The following is a 14,000-nucleotide window of genomic DNA, read 5'->3' as shown; positions in this document are numbered from 1 at the left end:
AGAGTCAAAGGGAATTAGCATCATGGCTATGCTGAACTTACCAATTCCTTCGTATTTTGTTCCACCCTGACACTGCCCAGAAAGCATTCAATAATCAACAAATAAAAGAAAGATTTAGAAATCATAGCAAAACTTATTTAATAGTGAAAGTTTGAGTACTTAACAGCAACAATGAAATGTCCATGTCGTTATTTTTAACAGCTGTATTACAACTAGTATTTAAAATGATTTACCAAATATGTAAGAAATAGTACACCAAGGTAAACCTGATATGTATTTATTGTAGTTTTTAGCTGCAAATTGCATGGTTATACATAGATGTACTTAAATCATTTCACTGACATGAAAGATGCAAGCAGCACAGGAGCTGCAATACATATTAATTCAGGAGGAAGACCAGCTTACCTTTAAAAAATAAAAAGAAAAGGACATTGAAGTGATTTTCCTAAGGATGTCATTTTCCTTAATAACTTCTAACAGGCAAATTAGTATCTGGGGATACGTTTATTAAGAAAAATCAGTGCTAACAAATTCTGATTTTCGAAGATTTTGCTTTTTGCTTTTGTATTTTTGCTTATAGCACTTCCAACCCTTTTAATCCATGTCAGTTCTGGTTACTATTCTGGGCTACTTTTCAGCCCTAGGATTTTGCTCACAGATAACATAAGCTGTCATTCGCTGTGTACCTCTGTATTTGCCAAGCTCCAGGCCCTGTGAGTGATGAATATTGTCAGTGAAATGCCTTCATAGTGTAAACTGCATTGTGAGTAGGACTAACCAGGCACAGGCCTCAGTGTAGTGTTAAAGCAGTAACACATTTAGTAAAGCTTTTAAGTTTGTCATTAAAAGAAGAGTGTCAAATCAGTCCTAGTGAGCCAAGTCACCAGAATAGCTTGTATCTGAAAATACATATCGTGAACTCATGTATGGTCTTATGCATGCATGTGGATTATATTCTAAATACAAAATATGCTGGTGAAATGGGTTGATGTGTAGTGTATATGCTGTCATCTGTACTATTTCTAACTAGTAATCTTGTTTTGTACTGTGTGATGTCTGACCCTTCTAACATCGATCATTGGGCTTTGGTGAACTCTGATCCTTCCAGGTCCTCCAGGTTAGACTCTTAACTCAGTCACTTTATTTTACTGCATTGCATTTGATATAAAAGAAGGGATGTTTTCCTGTGATTCTGTAATGATCTTTTTAAGGACGGTGGTTACCCTGCAAGTTGTGTGCTTTTGTTCAGCATGTCTCACGGTAGATGGTAGCCTGTTGTTTTGCATGTGTACAATACTGTACCAGTGAAAAAGAACAAAATGAACACAAAAGCCTTTTGATGTTTTCTGTAGCTGAAACTGCAATGGGATGTGTGTGAAATACAGTCCAAAACTGCTCCTACTTTAAACATTTGAAGTCTTCACTCAGATTTGCATGCCGTGTTACAGCTTATCAAGTTTATCTGCTAATATAGACAATGAGGATTTCAAAGGGCATTCTCAGAGGATTCAGGAGAATTGAAAATCCAGCACACTGCTACGTGTTATTAATTTGTTGCACCACAGGGGAGAATGTCATAGCACTGTCCTGCAAAGAGATCCTGTTGTTAATCCAATTAGGAGATCTAACATGTGAACTGCTTTTAGCTGTTGCTGTGTTTGCTTACAGTTTGCTTTGCTATAAGTTGCCTTCTATTTAGATGATAAAGGTGCACGGTCTGATTTTCCAGTGCTCAGAACAGCTGGGCTTCGTTTAAACCCACTGTTCTCTTTTGGTTTAATGTGGCTGTTGCAAAGAAAATATTTAAAGATTGGCTCAGTTCCTCTGTTAAATTTACATAGCATAATTCTACTAAAGACAGACAAACCAGCTGGAGGGTCACTGAATATAAAGTGCCTGCAACTCTAACTAGTATTTAGAGAAGACAGAATGAGGGGCTTCCTCTCGCTGAGCAGTCATTAAATGGAAGATACCAGGCTCCTCTGTAGGTATTGGAAACAGCAAAAAAGCAGCAATATTTTTGTGTTAGTGTCTGTTAACGTAGCACTTAAGAGATGGTGAGTGCAAATGCAGGACAGCAGAGGGTATATTTGTACCATCTAATTTGGGTTTTCTTGGCTCCTGCTGGAAGGTCGCTGTCTGGTCACTGGTAAGTTCCTATCACAGGTGGTTTGCACTGCTGCCTAGAAAGACCTGCTTCTCTTCGTCAGCTGGATGAGGAGCCTTGGTTCCTGATTTGGGTAGTACAAATAACCCCTCTTTGTTTTCTCTTTAGTTAGGGTGTTTTATTTTGTTGTTACACTGAAGGCACGGTCTTGTGGGGAACAGTTGACATGTACTGATACGTTTGTATTTGTTCCACAATGTTAAGGTTCACCAGGCCCAGAAGGTCCACGAGGGCCACCAGGCAGTGGGGGACTCAAAGGGGAAAAAGGGAATCCAGGACAGCCTGGCCCACCTGGCCTGACTGGTCAAAAGGGAGACCAAGGACCACCTGGACGCCAGGTAGGACAAGAATTGGGTTTATTTTTAAATGCAGTAAAGACTGAACATGTTTAGGTTAAAAATATGCCTTTTATTGTAGTAAAATAAAAACCAAAATACAGTGGTTATTATAATCTGTCTCATAGCAAGATTGAGGGTCTTTTCTTCATCCCCCAGTACCCAGGCAGGTTTTCCCCATTATATTGCCATGGGAGCTGGAATTGCCAATGAAGGGCTCACGTTGCAATGTTCTCTGACAGCACCTGCTGTACCAGGCAGTGAGCAAGCAGAACACAAAGCCTCAGCCTTCTCAAGCACTACTTCACAGATCCAAAATGTATTAGTTTGTCGTCTAGCCCATTTTTATCTTCTTTTCTGAAACCATTGGGTAGATGAGTGACTAACATGAATCTGTTGTCTTCAGGGAGATCCTGGTCGTCCTGGTCTCAATGGAATGAAGGGTGACCCCGGGGTTCCAGGCGTTCCGGGATTCCCAGGTATTTAACGAGCACTTCAAGTGAAAACATCCAGACACAGTAGCAGCTCCTCAGGGAGGAAAGAAGCCTGATTTTGGCCACTGCAGCAGATCTTACAAAATGTGTTCTTTCATTGCGTGACCGTGTTAATTTGATCTTTCAGGTATGAAGGGTCCCACTGGACCTGCAGGACCTGCTGGCCTCATGGGCAGTCAAGGGCTGCCAGGCCCACCAGGTAGGAGTCTTGGGTAGCACTACTGTCACTTTGATCCCTGGTGGTAGAATGTGTTATGCAGCTGTAGAACTGTGTGGATGTCAGCCAGCAATGGAAATGGTTAAGAGAGCATCTGCACTCCTGCTGTATTTTATACTCTATAACCAGTCTACTTGGATTAACTTCTGCAAGTGCTGTCCTTTAAGATGTCACCAAGAGCACTTGTTTTGCCCTTTATATACACCTACACTTATTCTTTGTAGTTATAAAAGCTTTCGGTTGCTGACTTCGCAATAAGTAACAGAAATAGTGCACTGCCAAAACTGTCTTCAGTGCTCTCTTCCATCCTGGTTTATCTAATACTGAGCTGTTTTCTCTCAGGTCCACCAGGTTTACCAGGTACCATCGGACGAAGCATTGTTGTCAAAGGTGACCCTGGTCCTCCAGGGCCTCCAGGATTGCCTGGGTCAAAAGGGCCACCTGGACTGGCAGGGCCACAAGGATTGCCAGGTATGATTCTAGATTGTTGCATGGAAAATGAATAAGTATAGCTGACTGCATGTTGCAACGTGGGACTGAATTCAGCAAGAAATAAAGAAAAACGTGGGATTGTACCCAGATGTATACCATCTGGTTTAGTGACCTGTTCTTGCCTAATGTATTGTGGAGAAACATCAGATGACCCCAGAGAGTGTATACCTTTCTGTAGTGAGGTTTCAAGAGCTTTCAGTTCAATTACCTGCTTGTCTGTTCTAGGTCCAGTTGGTGTTCCTGGTGATCCAGGGCGAGATGGACTCCCTGGTTTCGATGGCCCAGCAGGACGTAAAGGAGAGAGGGGTCTTCCAGGCCAACCAGGTACAGTGTTCATCCCATGAGCACCCACTGGAAAAGGAGATTCTCCCTACTGAGTTCCAGCTAACAGTGGGAAGAGACATTTGCCTTGTGAGAATAATAAAATCATTATTTTAGGATTTTGTTAGGGCTGCTGAACACGCTTTAGTTTGGAATATTCTAGGGATCAACACAATTATTAGTCATTGCTGAATAATACTGTAGAACATTTTATCTTGAGATGAATGGCATCCCCTTTGGAGCAATGATGAGGCACAACAAGAAGGAAAGAAAGTAAGAAACAGAATTGAGAGATTAGTGAAATGATTTTCTCTTTACATGAAGAATCACAAATGAGGAAAAGCAGACTTCATAAAGGAAATAATGTGCAGAGGTCAAGCTACCATGAAGTTACTGCTTAGAATTACTGATCTGAGAAAACAGACTACGCACTGAACAGTTTAATCTAAAGCAGAAGACAAGCATTAGCTTTATGTTGCAGCCTTGTGAGTAAAAACTACTAGAATTCAGTTTAAAAACAGTACAGAAATCCACAGTGCCATTTTTGTTTTTCATTTAAGTAGCCTTGTGAAATCTGTTGGTGTTATTTTAAGTGAAAAAAAAAATGTAAACAGTAGTCTAAATATTTGTAGTTATACTTTCTGATATTTTGCTGTTCGATAACAAATGCCTTTTCTGCTACTTCTCTCAGAGTAATATCACTTTCCTTGCTCTCATGCAAGGATGTTTCAGCCTATTTGCACTTTGTCATCTACTCCAAAACTGACTGGTTTCTCTATTCATTTTGGGTTTTAGCTGAAGTTGTTAGAACATGCCCTAGAGTGAGATGTTCTTCTGTTTCTGGCTCTGTCATTTATTTTGTGATCTTGAACAAGATGTTTCAGCTTTATCTTACCAAACTGCATAGGCAGATAAGTATGTTTTGGGATTAGGAAGCTGATTTGTACTTAAAATAGCTGTAATAGCCACTGCATTTGCTAAGCTATTGCTTCACAGCTCCAAATGTATTTAAATTCAGAATACTCCTATGATGCAGGGAAATTGCACTATTTTAATTTGTTCATGATTTGACCAAGCTTAGAAGAAAAAAATAGTTTAAGGTAATTTAAGGAAGATGGTGTTAGCAGATTTCAGGTTCCTCACCTAGCAAGCTCCTCACTCACTACACCATCCTCCCTTTCAGAGATATGTTATTCCTAAGCGAGCAAGAAATTGTGTTAATAAATACTGTCTTGTTTCCTCTCATGTGAATAGGGTCACGAGGAATACAGGGACCCCCTGGTCCTGATGGCTTACAAGGCCCACCTGGGCCTCCTGGAACAGCTTCTGTTGCTCATGGATTCCTTATAACTCGTCACAGCCAGACTAGGGATACACCACTATGTCCACAAGGAACTTCAAGAATATATGATGGATTCTCTCTTTTGTATGTGCAAGGAAATGAGAGAGCACATGGCCAGGACTTGGGTGAGATATTTTGTATGCTTTGTCTTTAAGGGAAAAGATGTTGTACATACTTCTACCAGATGCTCGGTTTTAATGAAGATAAGACTATCCTGGAGTTTACCTAGATGAGGATGAGGGATGCATGCTAAGATCTACTACATCCAGAAGCTGCACTTAGTAATTCAAGATGAAAGACTGTAATCCAAAATTGAGAGTTAAGTTTTTTCCTCATGTGAAAATTTGATAACACATGCTGAATACTCACAATTATCCTTCTCAAAAAGCTGCTACAAACAATGAAGTGAGAACTCGGCTGTCACATTTTATGTATCTTATTCTGTAGGTACTGCTGGGAGCTGTCTTAGACGCTTTAGCACCATGCCTTTCATGTTCTGCAACATCAACAACGTTTGTAATTTTGCATCAAGGAACGACTATTCCTACTGGCTGTCAACTCCAGAGCCAATGCCGATGAGCATGGAGCCGCTGACTGGGCAGAACATCCAGCCATTCATTAGCAGGTGAGACAAAGAAGGCTATCAAGTCTCTTTTTTTCAGTATCTGGATGAAGAAACAGTACATCTCACTACATACAATCCAACATGTAGGTTGGAAATAAGACTGACCTTGTCATGTTTTGCTCTGGGAAATACAAGGAAAAGAGCTGGTTTCTATTGTCTGAAAAGGCCCATCTATACGTGCAGCAGAAATCCTTAGAGGCTGAAAGGCTGTAAGGGCTTTTCTCACCTGAGAAGCATGAGTGCAGGGTTACTGTGAATAGGAAAAAACAGAGGAGCCTGTGGCGCTAGGATTAAGGCATTCACCTGGGGGACTTGGAGCTTCCACTTCTTGTTTCAGGAACTGTATTTTAGCCAGTGATTGTTAGCAGAAAAGGGCAGTTTGTACTCAGAACACTGTCCTACTGCACTCACAAGATACACGAGAAGTCTAAATTAATAGGACAGACCCTCACAAGCAAGGACTCCCTTTCTCTGTCTAATAACCCTTAACAAGTGACATTAAGTTGTATGTTTTATTTCTCTGATGCTTCCCCTGAGTCCAGATGTGTTGTGTGTGAAGCTCCTGCTATGGTGATAGCTGTCCACAGTCAGACCATTCAGATTCCTTCGTGTCCTCCAGGCTGGGACTCCCTATGGATCGGTTACTCTTTCATGATGGTAAGAACTTCCTCCTATTCCAGAAGTGATTATTACCTGTTTGTGTCCTCAAGTAGCTGCTTTAACACTGTTAAAAACTACAGTGGTAGTCATTAGAAAGCCTTTATCTTAAGTTAATAACCATGGCAGTCAAGATTAACAACAATTTTCCAGTACACTGAGAGTAACACTCTGCAAGTCCTGCCTTTCTAAGGATAGTTACAAAGGTGTCTGACATCACATTATCTCAATATTAGCCAAACAGTGCTGCTTTTAGCAATTGCATCCTGTGCTATTAATTTCTATTTCCTACTCTAAGTTTTTTGTGTGTGTTTCTTTCCTGCCCACTACCCCAGCACACCAGTGCTGGAGCAGAGGGCTCTGGGCAGGCCTTGGCATCACCTGGATCCTGTTTAGAAGAATTCCGCTCAGCTCCATTTATTGAGTGTCATGGTCGTGGCACTTGTAACTACTATGCCAATTCATATAGTTTCTGGCTGGCAACTGTAGAGGTGTCAGAAATGTTCAGGTAAGAAAACCTGTTTTTATTACATTGTTTTATTCCAGGGCGAAATATTTGGAAGCCAAATTTATTCCCAAGATCAAAAGAGAAGTCTTTACAGGGAAGTAGGGAAGAGTTTAGTTTGTTTTCCCCCTCACAACCAGTTTTTCAAGTGTGTGCTTGGGTAAGCCTTTTATAAGATGTATAAACTTGTGAGGGCACATTCTGTTTTGCAAGAAGTCAGATTCCTTTTACATCAACTCTTATTCACGTTTAGTAGTACTTTCTCTGAATGTTGTCCTATTGTACTGACTGTAGTTGGAGTTTTAAAAGGTTTGTTTTGTTTTTTTTTCCTTGCATGCTCTTAATTAGTCAAATATTTTAAAAGGCAAACAGGTGTGAGGGGAAACTGGACAAAATCTGCATTGTCTCATTCTCAGCCCTAGTGCAGGATCAACTGTACTTAAACCTTTTAAAGCAGGTGTTCATATAATCTGTTTTTAAAGCCTGGTGTGAAGGAGGTTTCACACCCTCCCTGGTGAGCATTTTTACCAGTACTCTGCAGGAGGATTAGGACACTAGCTTCTCTGCCTTAAGGATTTCAGCTCTCCAGGGTTCCCCTCTCTAATTGACCGGCAGAAACAAATGCTGTCGCCCTGTTTTTGCACTGGTGAAAACCTCATGAATATTCCCACTGCCACCAACCTGAAAAATTTGGCCTTGTTGTACAGGGCTGGCAGTGTGCAGTGTGACATAGCAGCAATAGCCTCTAATTGGGTTTTGTGTAACAACTACACTGTAATATTTAATTGCACGCGAAGTAATCATCTCCAAGTTTTCAGGGTAGTTGATTAGTGATAATTCATGGTGAAAACTACCTTCTGCTAACGACTGTGGGTCTTTGAACTTTCTCTCTCAACCATTTGCCATCTCCCATAAACACAACTTACTTTATTTAAATAAAAAAATCAAGGATAGCACTTAGCATGCGAACACACATTACACAGAAATGTTGTATTACCACCTCTCATTTCATTTCCTTATAGAATAGAAGCAAATTATTTGGTAAATGCATAATTTAAATGTACACATCTCCCTCTAACACTGTTTCTGATGGATTGTTGTAATACCTTTTAACTGAGAAACCAAAAATCACAAGTGCCTGTTTCATGGCAGGGGTAATGTACACTGTGGACCCAAGACTGTCCATGATGTACATGTATATCAGTCAGTCCTGTATATGATGTAGCACAAACAGTAAGCTGAGCAGAAGCAGGGGCTGAGCAAATGTTTTGCTTAGTGGGGACTGGACAAAACTGAAGTTCTGTTACCTGCTGTGGATATACAAAACAATCACTCATAGTAGAAACTCTGAAATACAGGATTAATTCCTCTTTCTGTTTTACTTCCAAATCTGGAATTAAGCAGAAGTCTTAAGTTACAGTTCTGTGAACAAAGAAGCTAACCCTAGCCTTCCTGTTTTGTCTGTCAACCAGTAAACCTCAGTCAGAGACACTGAAAGCTGGAGACTTGAGGACGCGTATTAGTCGCTGCCAAGTTTGCATGAAGAAGACGTAACGTCTTGAAGGATGTTTTAAAACAGTTGAAAATTCCTGAGATGCACTGTCCTCCAGCTGTAACAATGGTGCTACTGTGCAGAAAGAAAGCAAAAAACAAATCCAAACTGTTTTAACCATGCAAATTCAAGTGTACCTCACTCGTGCCAAGCTAAGGGTTGTTTGGTGCATATTTGACAACAGGACTAAGATGAGATGGAAGAATTGACCTCCTGGAAATGGTAAAGACCCTTGTGGTTCACAAAGGATCCGAAGATGAAATTTTCATTTCTCTCCCTGTACCAAAATGGCACCTTTTTGATCAGTCAAGAGAGTAAAGAAAAACACGACGCACTGAGTATGATTAAAGTAACAAGACTGCAGTTTTGAAAAACATTTTTCATGGTGCTACTAACCCTACTGTATCCCAGGTTTTTAATATGGAATTTTAAGTTTATTTCTCTGTAAGTAATGAAATGTGTATATTGTGTAAAACACCTTTTTAGCTGAAACTTTCAGTCATTTAGAAACAAACCAGACTCGGATATAAAAATGCTTATGTCTGAAATTAAAATATACAGCAGTATTTTATCACAAAATTTGTGGTACAGAGAGAATTGACAACTCTTACAGCAATTCATTCGTTTGATATTTCATTTCCTTAGTTGCCAACCTGTCATAGATGGGGAAATGCACAATTATTCTGAAGTCATTTTGATCAGGGTTTTAAATGTTGATACCATATATCATGCTACCAGTGGTTTTATTTGTGTTTAGAGATCCCAATCCACTTGAAGAGTTTGTTGGTTTATTTTTTATCTTGTGAAGATATATGAAATGATCAGCCATATGCCTATATCCTTCTATTCTGAATAGAAGTCACATTCACATGTTAGTAATATTTGGTATAGTTCAAAAAAGCTGCTCCTTGGGAATATCCAGTTATCAAAGCATTTAAGAGTATGCTTACGTGAAACCTCTTTACTCTGAAGTGAAGTCACACATATTATCCAAAATAAATAGTGTACATGCTAAGAAACACTAAAATAAAGTGTAAACTGGTGGAAACTGAGCTTATCCTATTTACCATTTAATCTTTGTGATCTTATGTGAATTTATAAGCATCCACAATGTATTTACGATATATAGCAGCTCCTGTGTATGTACATTCACATAAGGCCTTTAAAGATGGTGCATGCAGTTCCTTCTTTCTAATGTCATTTGGTGAGAATCCTACTGTGTGTGTCTTGGTGTGTCACTGGGCAATAGCTGAAAAGTGATCACTTTCTGTATGCATAACTGCCCATGGTTGTTCTGCGTTTATGGTCAGCGCTGCTCCACTCCCACTCATGTGCACACAGAGCTCCCTGGCCAAAGCAAGGCTGTTTTTCAGAACGATGATACTTTAACACTTTCATTGTGTATTGTCACCTCCACTATCTATCAATACAACCTAACTTGTGAATCAACATAGAGCTTTATACAGGTGAAGTGTATTTGTTTATTTTGACCACTGTTAATAATTTATCTGCTAATTGCTGTTCACCCTTTCCTTTCAGTTGTCCTTGTAACCGTGGAACATCAGAGATCTTGTTTTAAGCATATTTGACAAAGACATAGGACTGGTGGTTAACCCAGGTGGCAGTGCTTTATTCAATGAGATTGGTGCTGATTTCAAAAGTTTTCAGGTATGAAACAGGTTATTTAGTTTAAAGTGAAAAACACGAATAGCTTTATCCTTTTTCCATTAGTGCAATTATATGTTGGTAGAGAGTGGCCTATTCAGCAATGTACATCCTGCAACCCATTTTATTTTGATTTGCTGATGCATATGAACAGAACCTGCTGCTACCTCCAAGTCAGTAACTTGTTACCAAAGCTAAAATAAAAACTTATGTCTCTTTTACTGTAAGCCCATATCTTGCTACCTGCACCTCCCTCAGCAGCCTAAAATGAACACAGGAGCTTATTCCTAGCCCCAGAAAGCAGAATAGAGGCTACAGTCAAGGAGCACCCAGGGTAAAGAGCTCATCCAGCCCTCACTTGGGTCTGTACCAACTCCACTTGTCTTGCCTCCCTGTCACCAAGAAGTTGTGTTCATTATGGGGATCCAGGAAAGGGCAGAACGTGTTTGTTCTCAGTACTGCATCAGTGGTGCTTTTTCTAAGATTGGGCCTCTTTTGCAGCATGCACAGCAAAACTCACTGAACAGTGACAAGACAGGAGTTATAATTCCAGTCTAACATAGATAGCACGCAGAGCAGCTTGTTTTGTGGCAGCAAAGTAGTTCCCAAACCTGTGGAATGACCACAGAAAAGCAGAAATGCTTCTGACAGGTATGTTCTCATTAACTTTGTTTTGGCTTTTTTCTTGGTTAAAAGTAGGATAGAGAGGAAGGAGCATCTTTTAACTGAGACACACAGTAGAGATTAAAATGATACTGCACCTTAGAGCAGGCAAACCACTCGACCTGTATTAGATCTGAGTTTCTCTTCTATAAAAGCAAGCACCGTTATTATTTTCTCCCACTTCCTGACTGCTTAGACTGTAAGCTCTTTGGGGCAGAGACATGTCTGTGCAACACTGGGGGGGCGTCAAATGTTGATTGGGGCCTCTAGGTGCTATTCATCAGCATATAATATTAAACTACAGGAAAAACCTTGTCTGCAGATGTATTATTATTATTGTAAGTGGAAAAAACAACCCTGTTTTGAACATGTACTGTTTTCAGCCTAAGCATGGTCTGGATCAGCCTCTCCTACACTCAGGCTTTTTTTTCCTAGGGTTTGATTTGTTTTTAACTGAAGTTTTAATTTCCCTGGCTAATTATGTTAATCTTAAGCAGGAACCTGGAAATAACACAGCTGCATTTATGAGCTGTATGGGGGAAAAGACGAGCACTGTAGCCACTCGAGGGCACCATACAGCTTTGAAAGAAAGCTCAAGTAGAAAGAGGACCGAATTCCTGGAAGTGCCTGCATCAGCAAGGACTTACGTTAAAGTTTGCTGGAAGGGGGACTGCATCACCCCTCACTGCCCAGTTTTTTGAATGCTTCCTGCAGCATGGAAATCAAGAACAGGTGCTGTCAGTTGTTAGTTAAAAAAGGCAAATCTTCCAAATGAATACTAGTTTGCAAATCTTAAGAACAGTAATCTTCCACATAACTTGCGTTTATACTGGTCCTTCCTCTAGTAGTAAAAAATGAAATAGTGCTTAACACCACAGGTTATTCAGTAGCTTCCTTTGCTCTCTAGTAATACCTTTTACAATCCAGGACTGAAAGGGAACTGCTTCCTTCAGCCTCAAATTCACATGTAATACAGGATTTGAATTTCTGAAATGGTTCTGCAGTCACAGTACAACCTATAAACAAAGGTGGGCACACAGAAAAGCATAAAACATTTGAAATACAGTGAATTAGACTACTGCATGTAAATGTTGAGCTTTAAAAGCTTTTAAGCATGCAGTATCTTTTCCTGTGCCATAGAGGCCAGTCCCCCAATAGCTATGGATTTCTCACCTCAAAGGACAGAGGAAGGACCTGTTTTATAAACTTTAGAACCTGAAAGTGACTTACTGATCTTGCAAGCAACCAAAGCCCAAGTTCCAAAGTATTATTTTGCCATCTAGATTCTGTGCATTGTAGTGTACACTTTGTGTATTTTGTGGACTTTGCTAATGGTACAGAAGTGCCACTGTAGGGGCAGCAGGGGAGTTGTTTTCCAAGCGTGAGGAGTATTCTGCTATATAGACATTTGTAACTGCTGCTTCTCAGAGAAGTCACCCTTTAGACAGTTCAGCAGTGTGGTCAGACACAGGATGTTTCTGCTGCTGTGGCTACTTCCACTGGGCTTTGTGCAAGACACAGCAATAACTTCTTCCTCCCAGGAAGCTATTGACAAAAAGCAGGACACGTGCCAGCGCCAGGCAGGAGCAGTAATTAGCTCGGGGAGCATAGCAGTGTGCTACATTTTAAAGCACAGGATAAGTATCTTGAATTCTTTGCTTTAGAAGGAAAGATTATTAGCTCAACCCATCTGCAGCAGACTGGTGACCAATGCCTAACAGCCCCAACTGGCAACCAAGTCAGGAGTAACTGGTTATTACAGCAACAAACTGCTGGCTCCACTGGAGGTGCTCACTACAGCTGAGGGGTGGAGTGCACAACAGCAGCTGCTGCTCCAGTGCCAGCAAGTAGCTTGTGTGCCCACTGAGCTCAACTTTCCTGATCAGTCTCCTGTAACTTGAAACTTTTCTTTAAAAGGAAATAAAAATAATCTTAAAATAATTCAATTGAAAATCAGTTAACTCTGAGTCAGAAAGAAAAGCGAAGAAACAAAGCAACTGCCTTATTTTGGTGTGTTCCTCTAATAAAAGAGGGGGGAAAATGTTCTTACCTCCCATGCATACACAGCAAACTCAGTGCTCCCCTCTGTAGTGTTCCTTCATGACCCTTCAAGAAAAAAAATCAGAGAAACTGTAATGTAAACTAAAATGTATGTTTGAGGGAATGCTATTGCAGCAGTCAACAGAGGGTGCAGGGACGAAAAGGAATACAAATGATATTACCTGATAACTCTCAAATGGTTCTTCTTCCCCTCGATGAACTCCTCGTTCCCAGATATTTGATACTTCCAGTACCACGCTGCACAATGAGATGCAAGGCCCACGAGCACTGCTGAATGTATTTCAAAACAAAGACTTCTGTAACATGTGTTCCAGCACTGCCTTCAGATAGGAAGTCCTACCGCTTTCTGGAATCAATCGAGGGCTTTCATCATGCTCTAGAAGTTGTGAGTTCTGTCAATGCTTCATCTAAAGAAGTTTGAAAAAACAGCCTAAAACGCTGCGCCTGAGCCCCAACACCCTTCCAAAAAAACAAAACAAAACACACCAATAAAACACAACAACAAAAAGCCCTCAAGCACAGCTCATTTCAGGTCCAGTGAGACTTCCAGTCAGAGGTCTCAAAGCAGTTAATGTGAGGCTGTTGCAACAGTCCTGACAGCGTTTGGATGATGTTCGCTGTTGTCTGCTGGTAGGGCTGTTTTTGTTTTTCTTCCCAATAGAAGCTACAAGCTATAAAATGAGGCCCTAAGTAAGGGAGCCCATTTCGTTGGAGAAAATTCTATTCTTCAAGCAAACTTGACTTCTACCAATGCAGTATTCTGAATAACAGAGTTAAATTAGGTGTTTTTAAAGAAAGAAAAAAGACATTTCAAAGCAGCCACCCACATTCATGGAGAGCAGGCATGCTCACGACTATGGCTGTAAGTTATTTCTAGGCAGAATTAACACATCATTCACATCAG

General features: G+C 40.5%; 1 protein-coding gene across 1 annotated transcript in view; it reads left to right on the top strand.

The window, feature by feature from the left end:
- The window catches only part of COL4A5 (collagen type IV alpha 5 chain), an 81,582-nt gene extending 68,540 nt beyond the window's left edge, over nucleotides 1-13,042 (top strand). The window contains exons 42-51 of the mRNA XM_048959946.1: nucleotides 2,372-2,505; nucleotides 2,909-2,981; nucleotides 3,124-3,195; nucleotides 3,556-3,684; nucleotides 3,931-4,029; nucleotides 5,281-5,493; nucleotides 5,816-5,993; nucleotides 6,536-6,650; nucleotides 6,986-7,158; nucleotides 8,628-13,042. Coding sequence (XP_048815903.1) covers nucleotides 2,372-2,505; nucleotides 2,909-2,981; nucleotides 3,124-3,195; nucleotides 3,556-3,684; nucleotides 3,931-4,029; nucleotides 5,281-5,493; nucleotides 5,816-5,993; nucleotides 6,536-6,650; nucleotides 6,986-7,158; nucleotides 8,628-8,709 — 1,268 coding nt within the window. The 3' untranslated portion in view covers nucleotides 8,710-13,042. The remainder of the gene's footprint in view (nucleotides 1-2,371; nucleotides 2,506-2,908; nucleotides 2,982-3,123; nucleotides 3,196-3,555; nucleotides 3,685-3,930; nucleotides 4,030-5,280; nucleotides 5,494-5,815; nucleotides 5,994-6,535; nucleotides 6,651-6,985; nucleotides 7,159-8,627) is intronic.
- The last annotated feature ends 958 nt before the right edge of the window (nucleotides 13,043-14,000 follow it).

The sequence above is a fragment of the Lagopus muta genome, chromosome 13 (genome assembly GCF_023343835.1).
Source record: "Lagopus muta isolate bLagMut1 chromosome 13, bLagMut1 primary, whole genome shotgun sequence".
NCBI classification, from domain to species: Eukaryota; Metazoa; Chordata; class Aves; order Galliformes; family Phasianidae; genus Lagopus; species Lagopus muta.
This window is presented reverse-complemented; position numbering and strand designations above follow the sequence as displayed.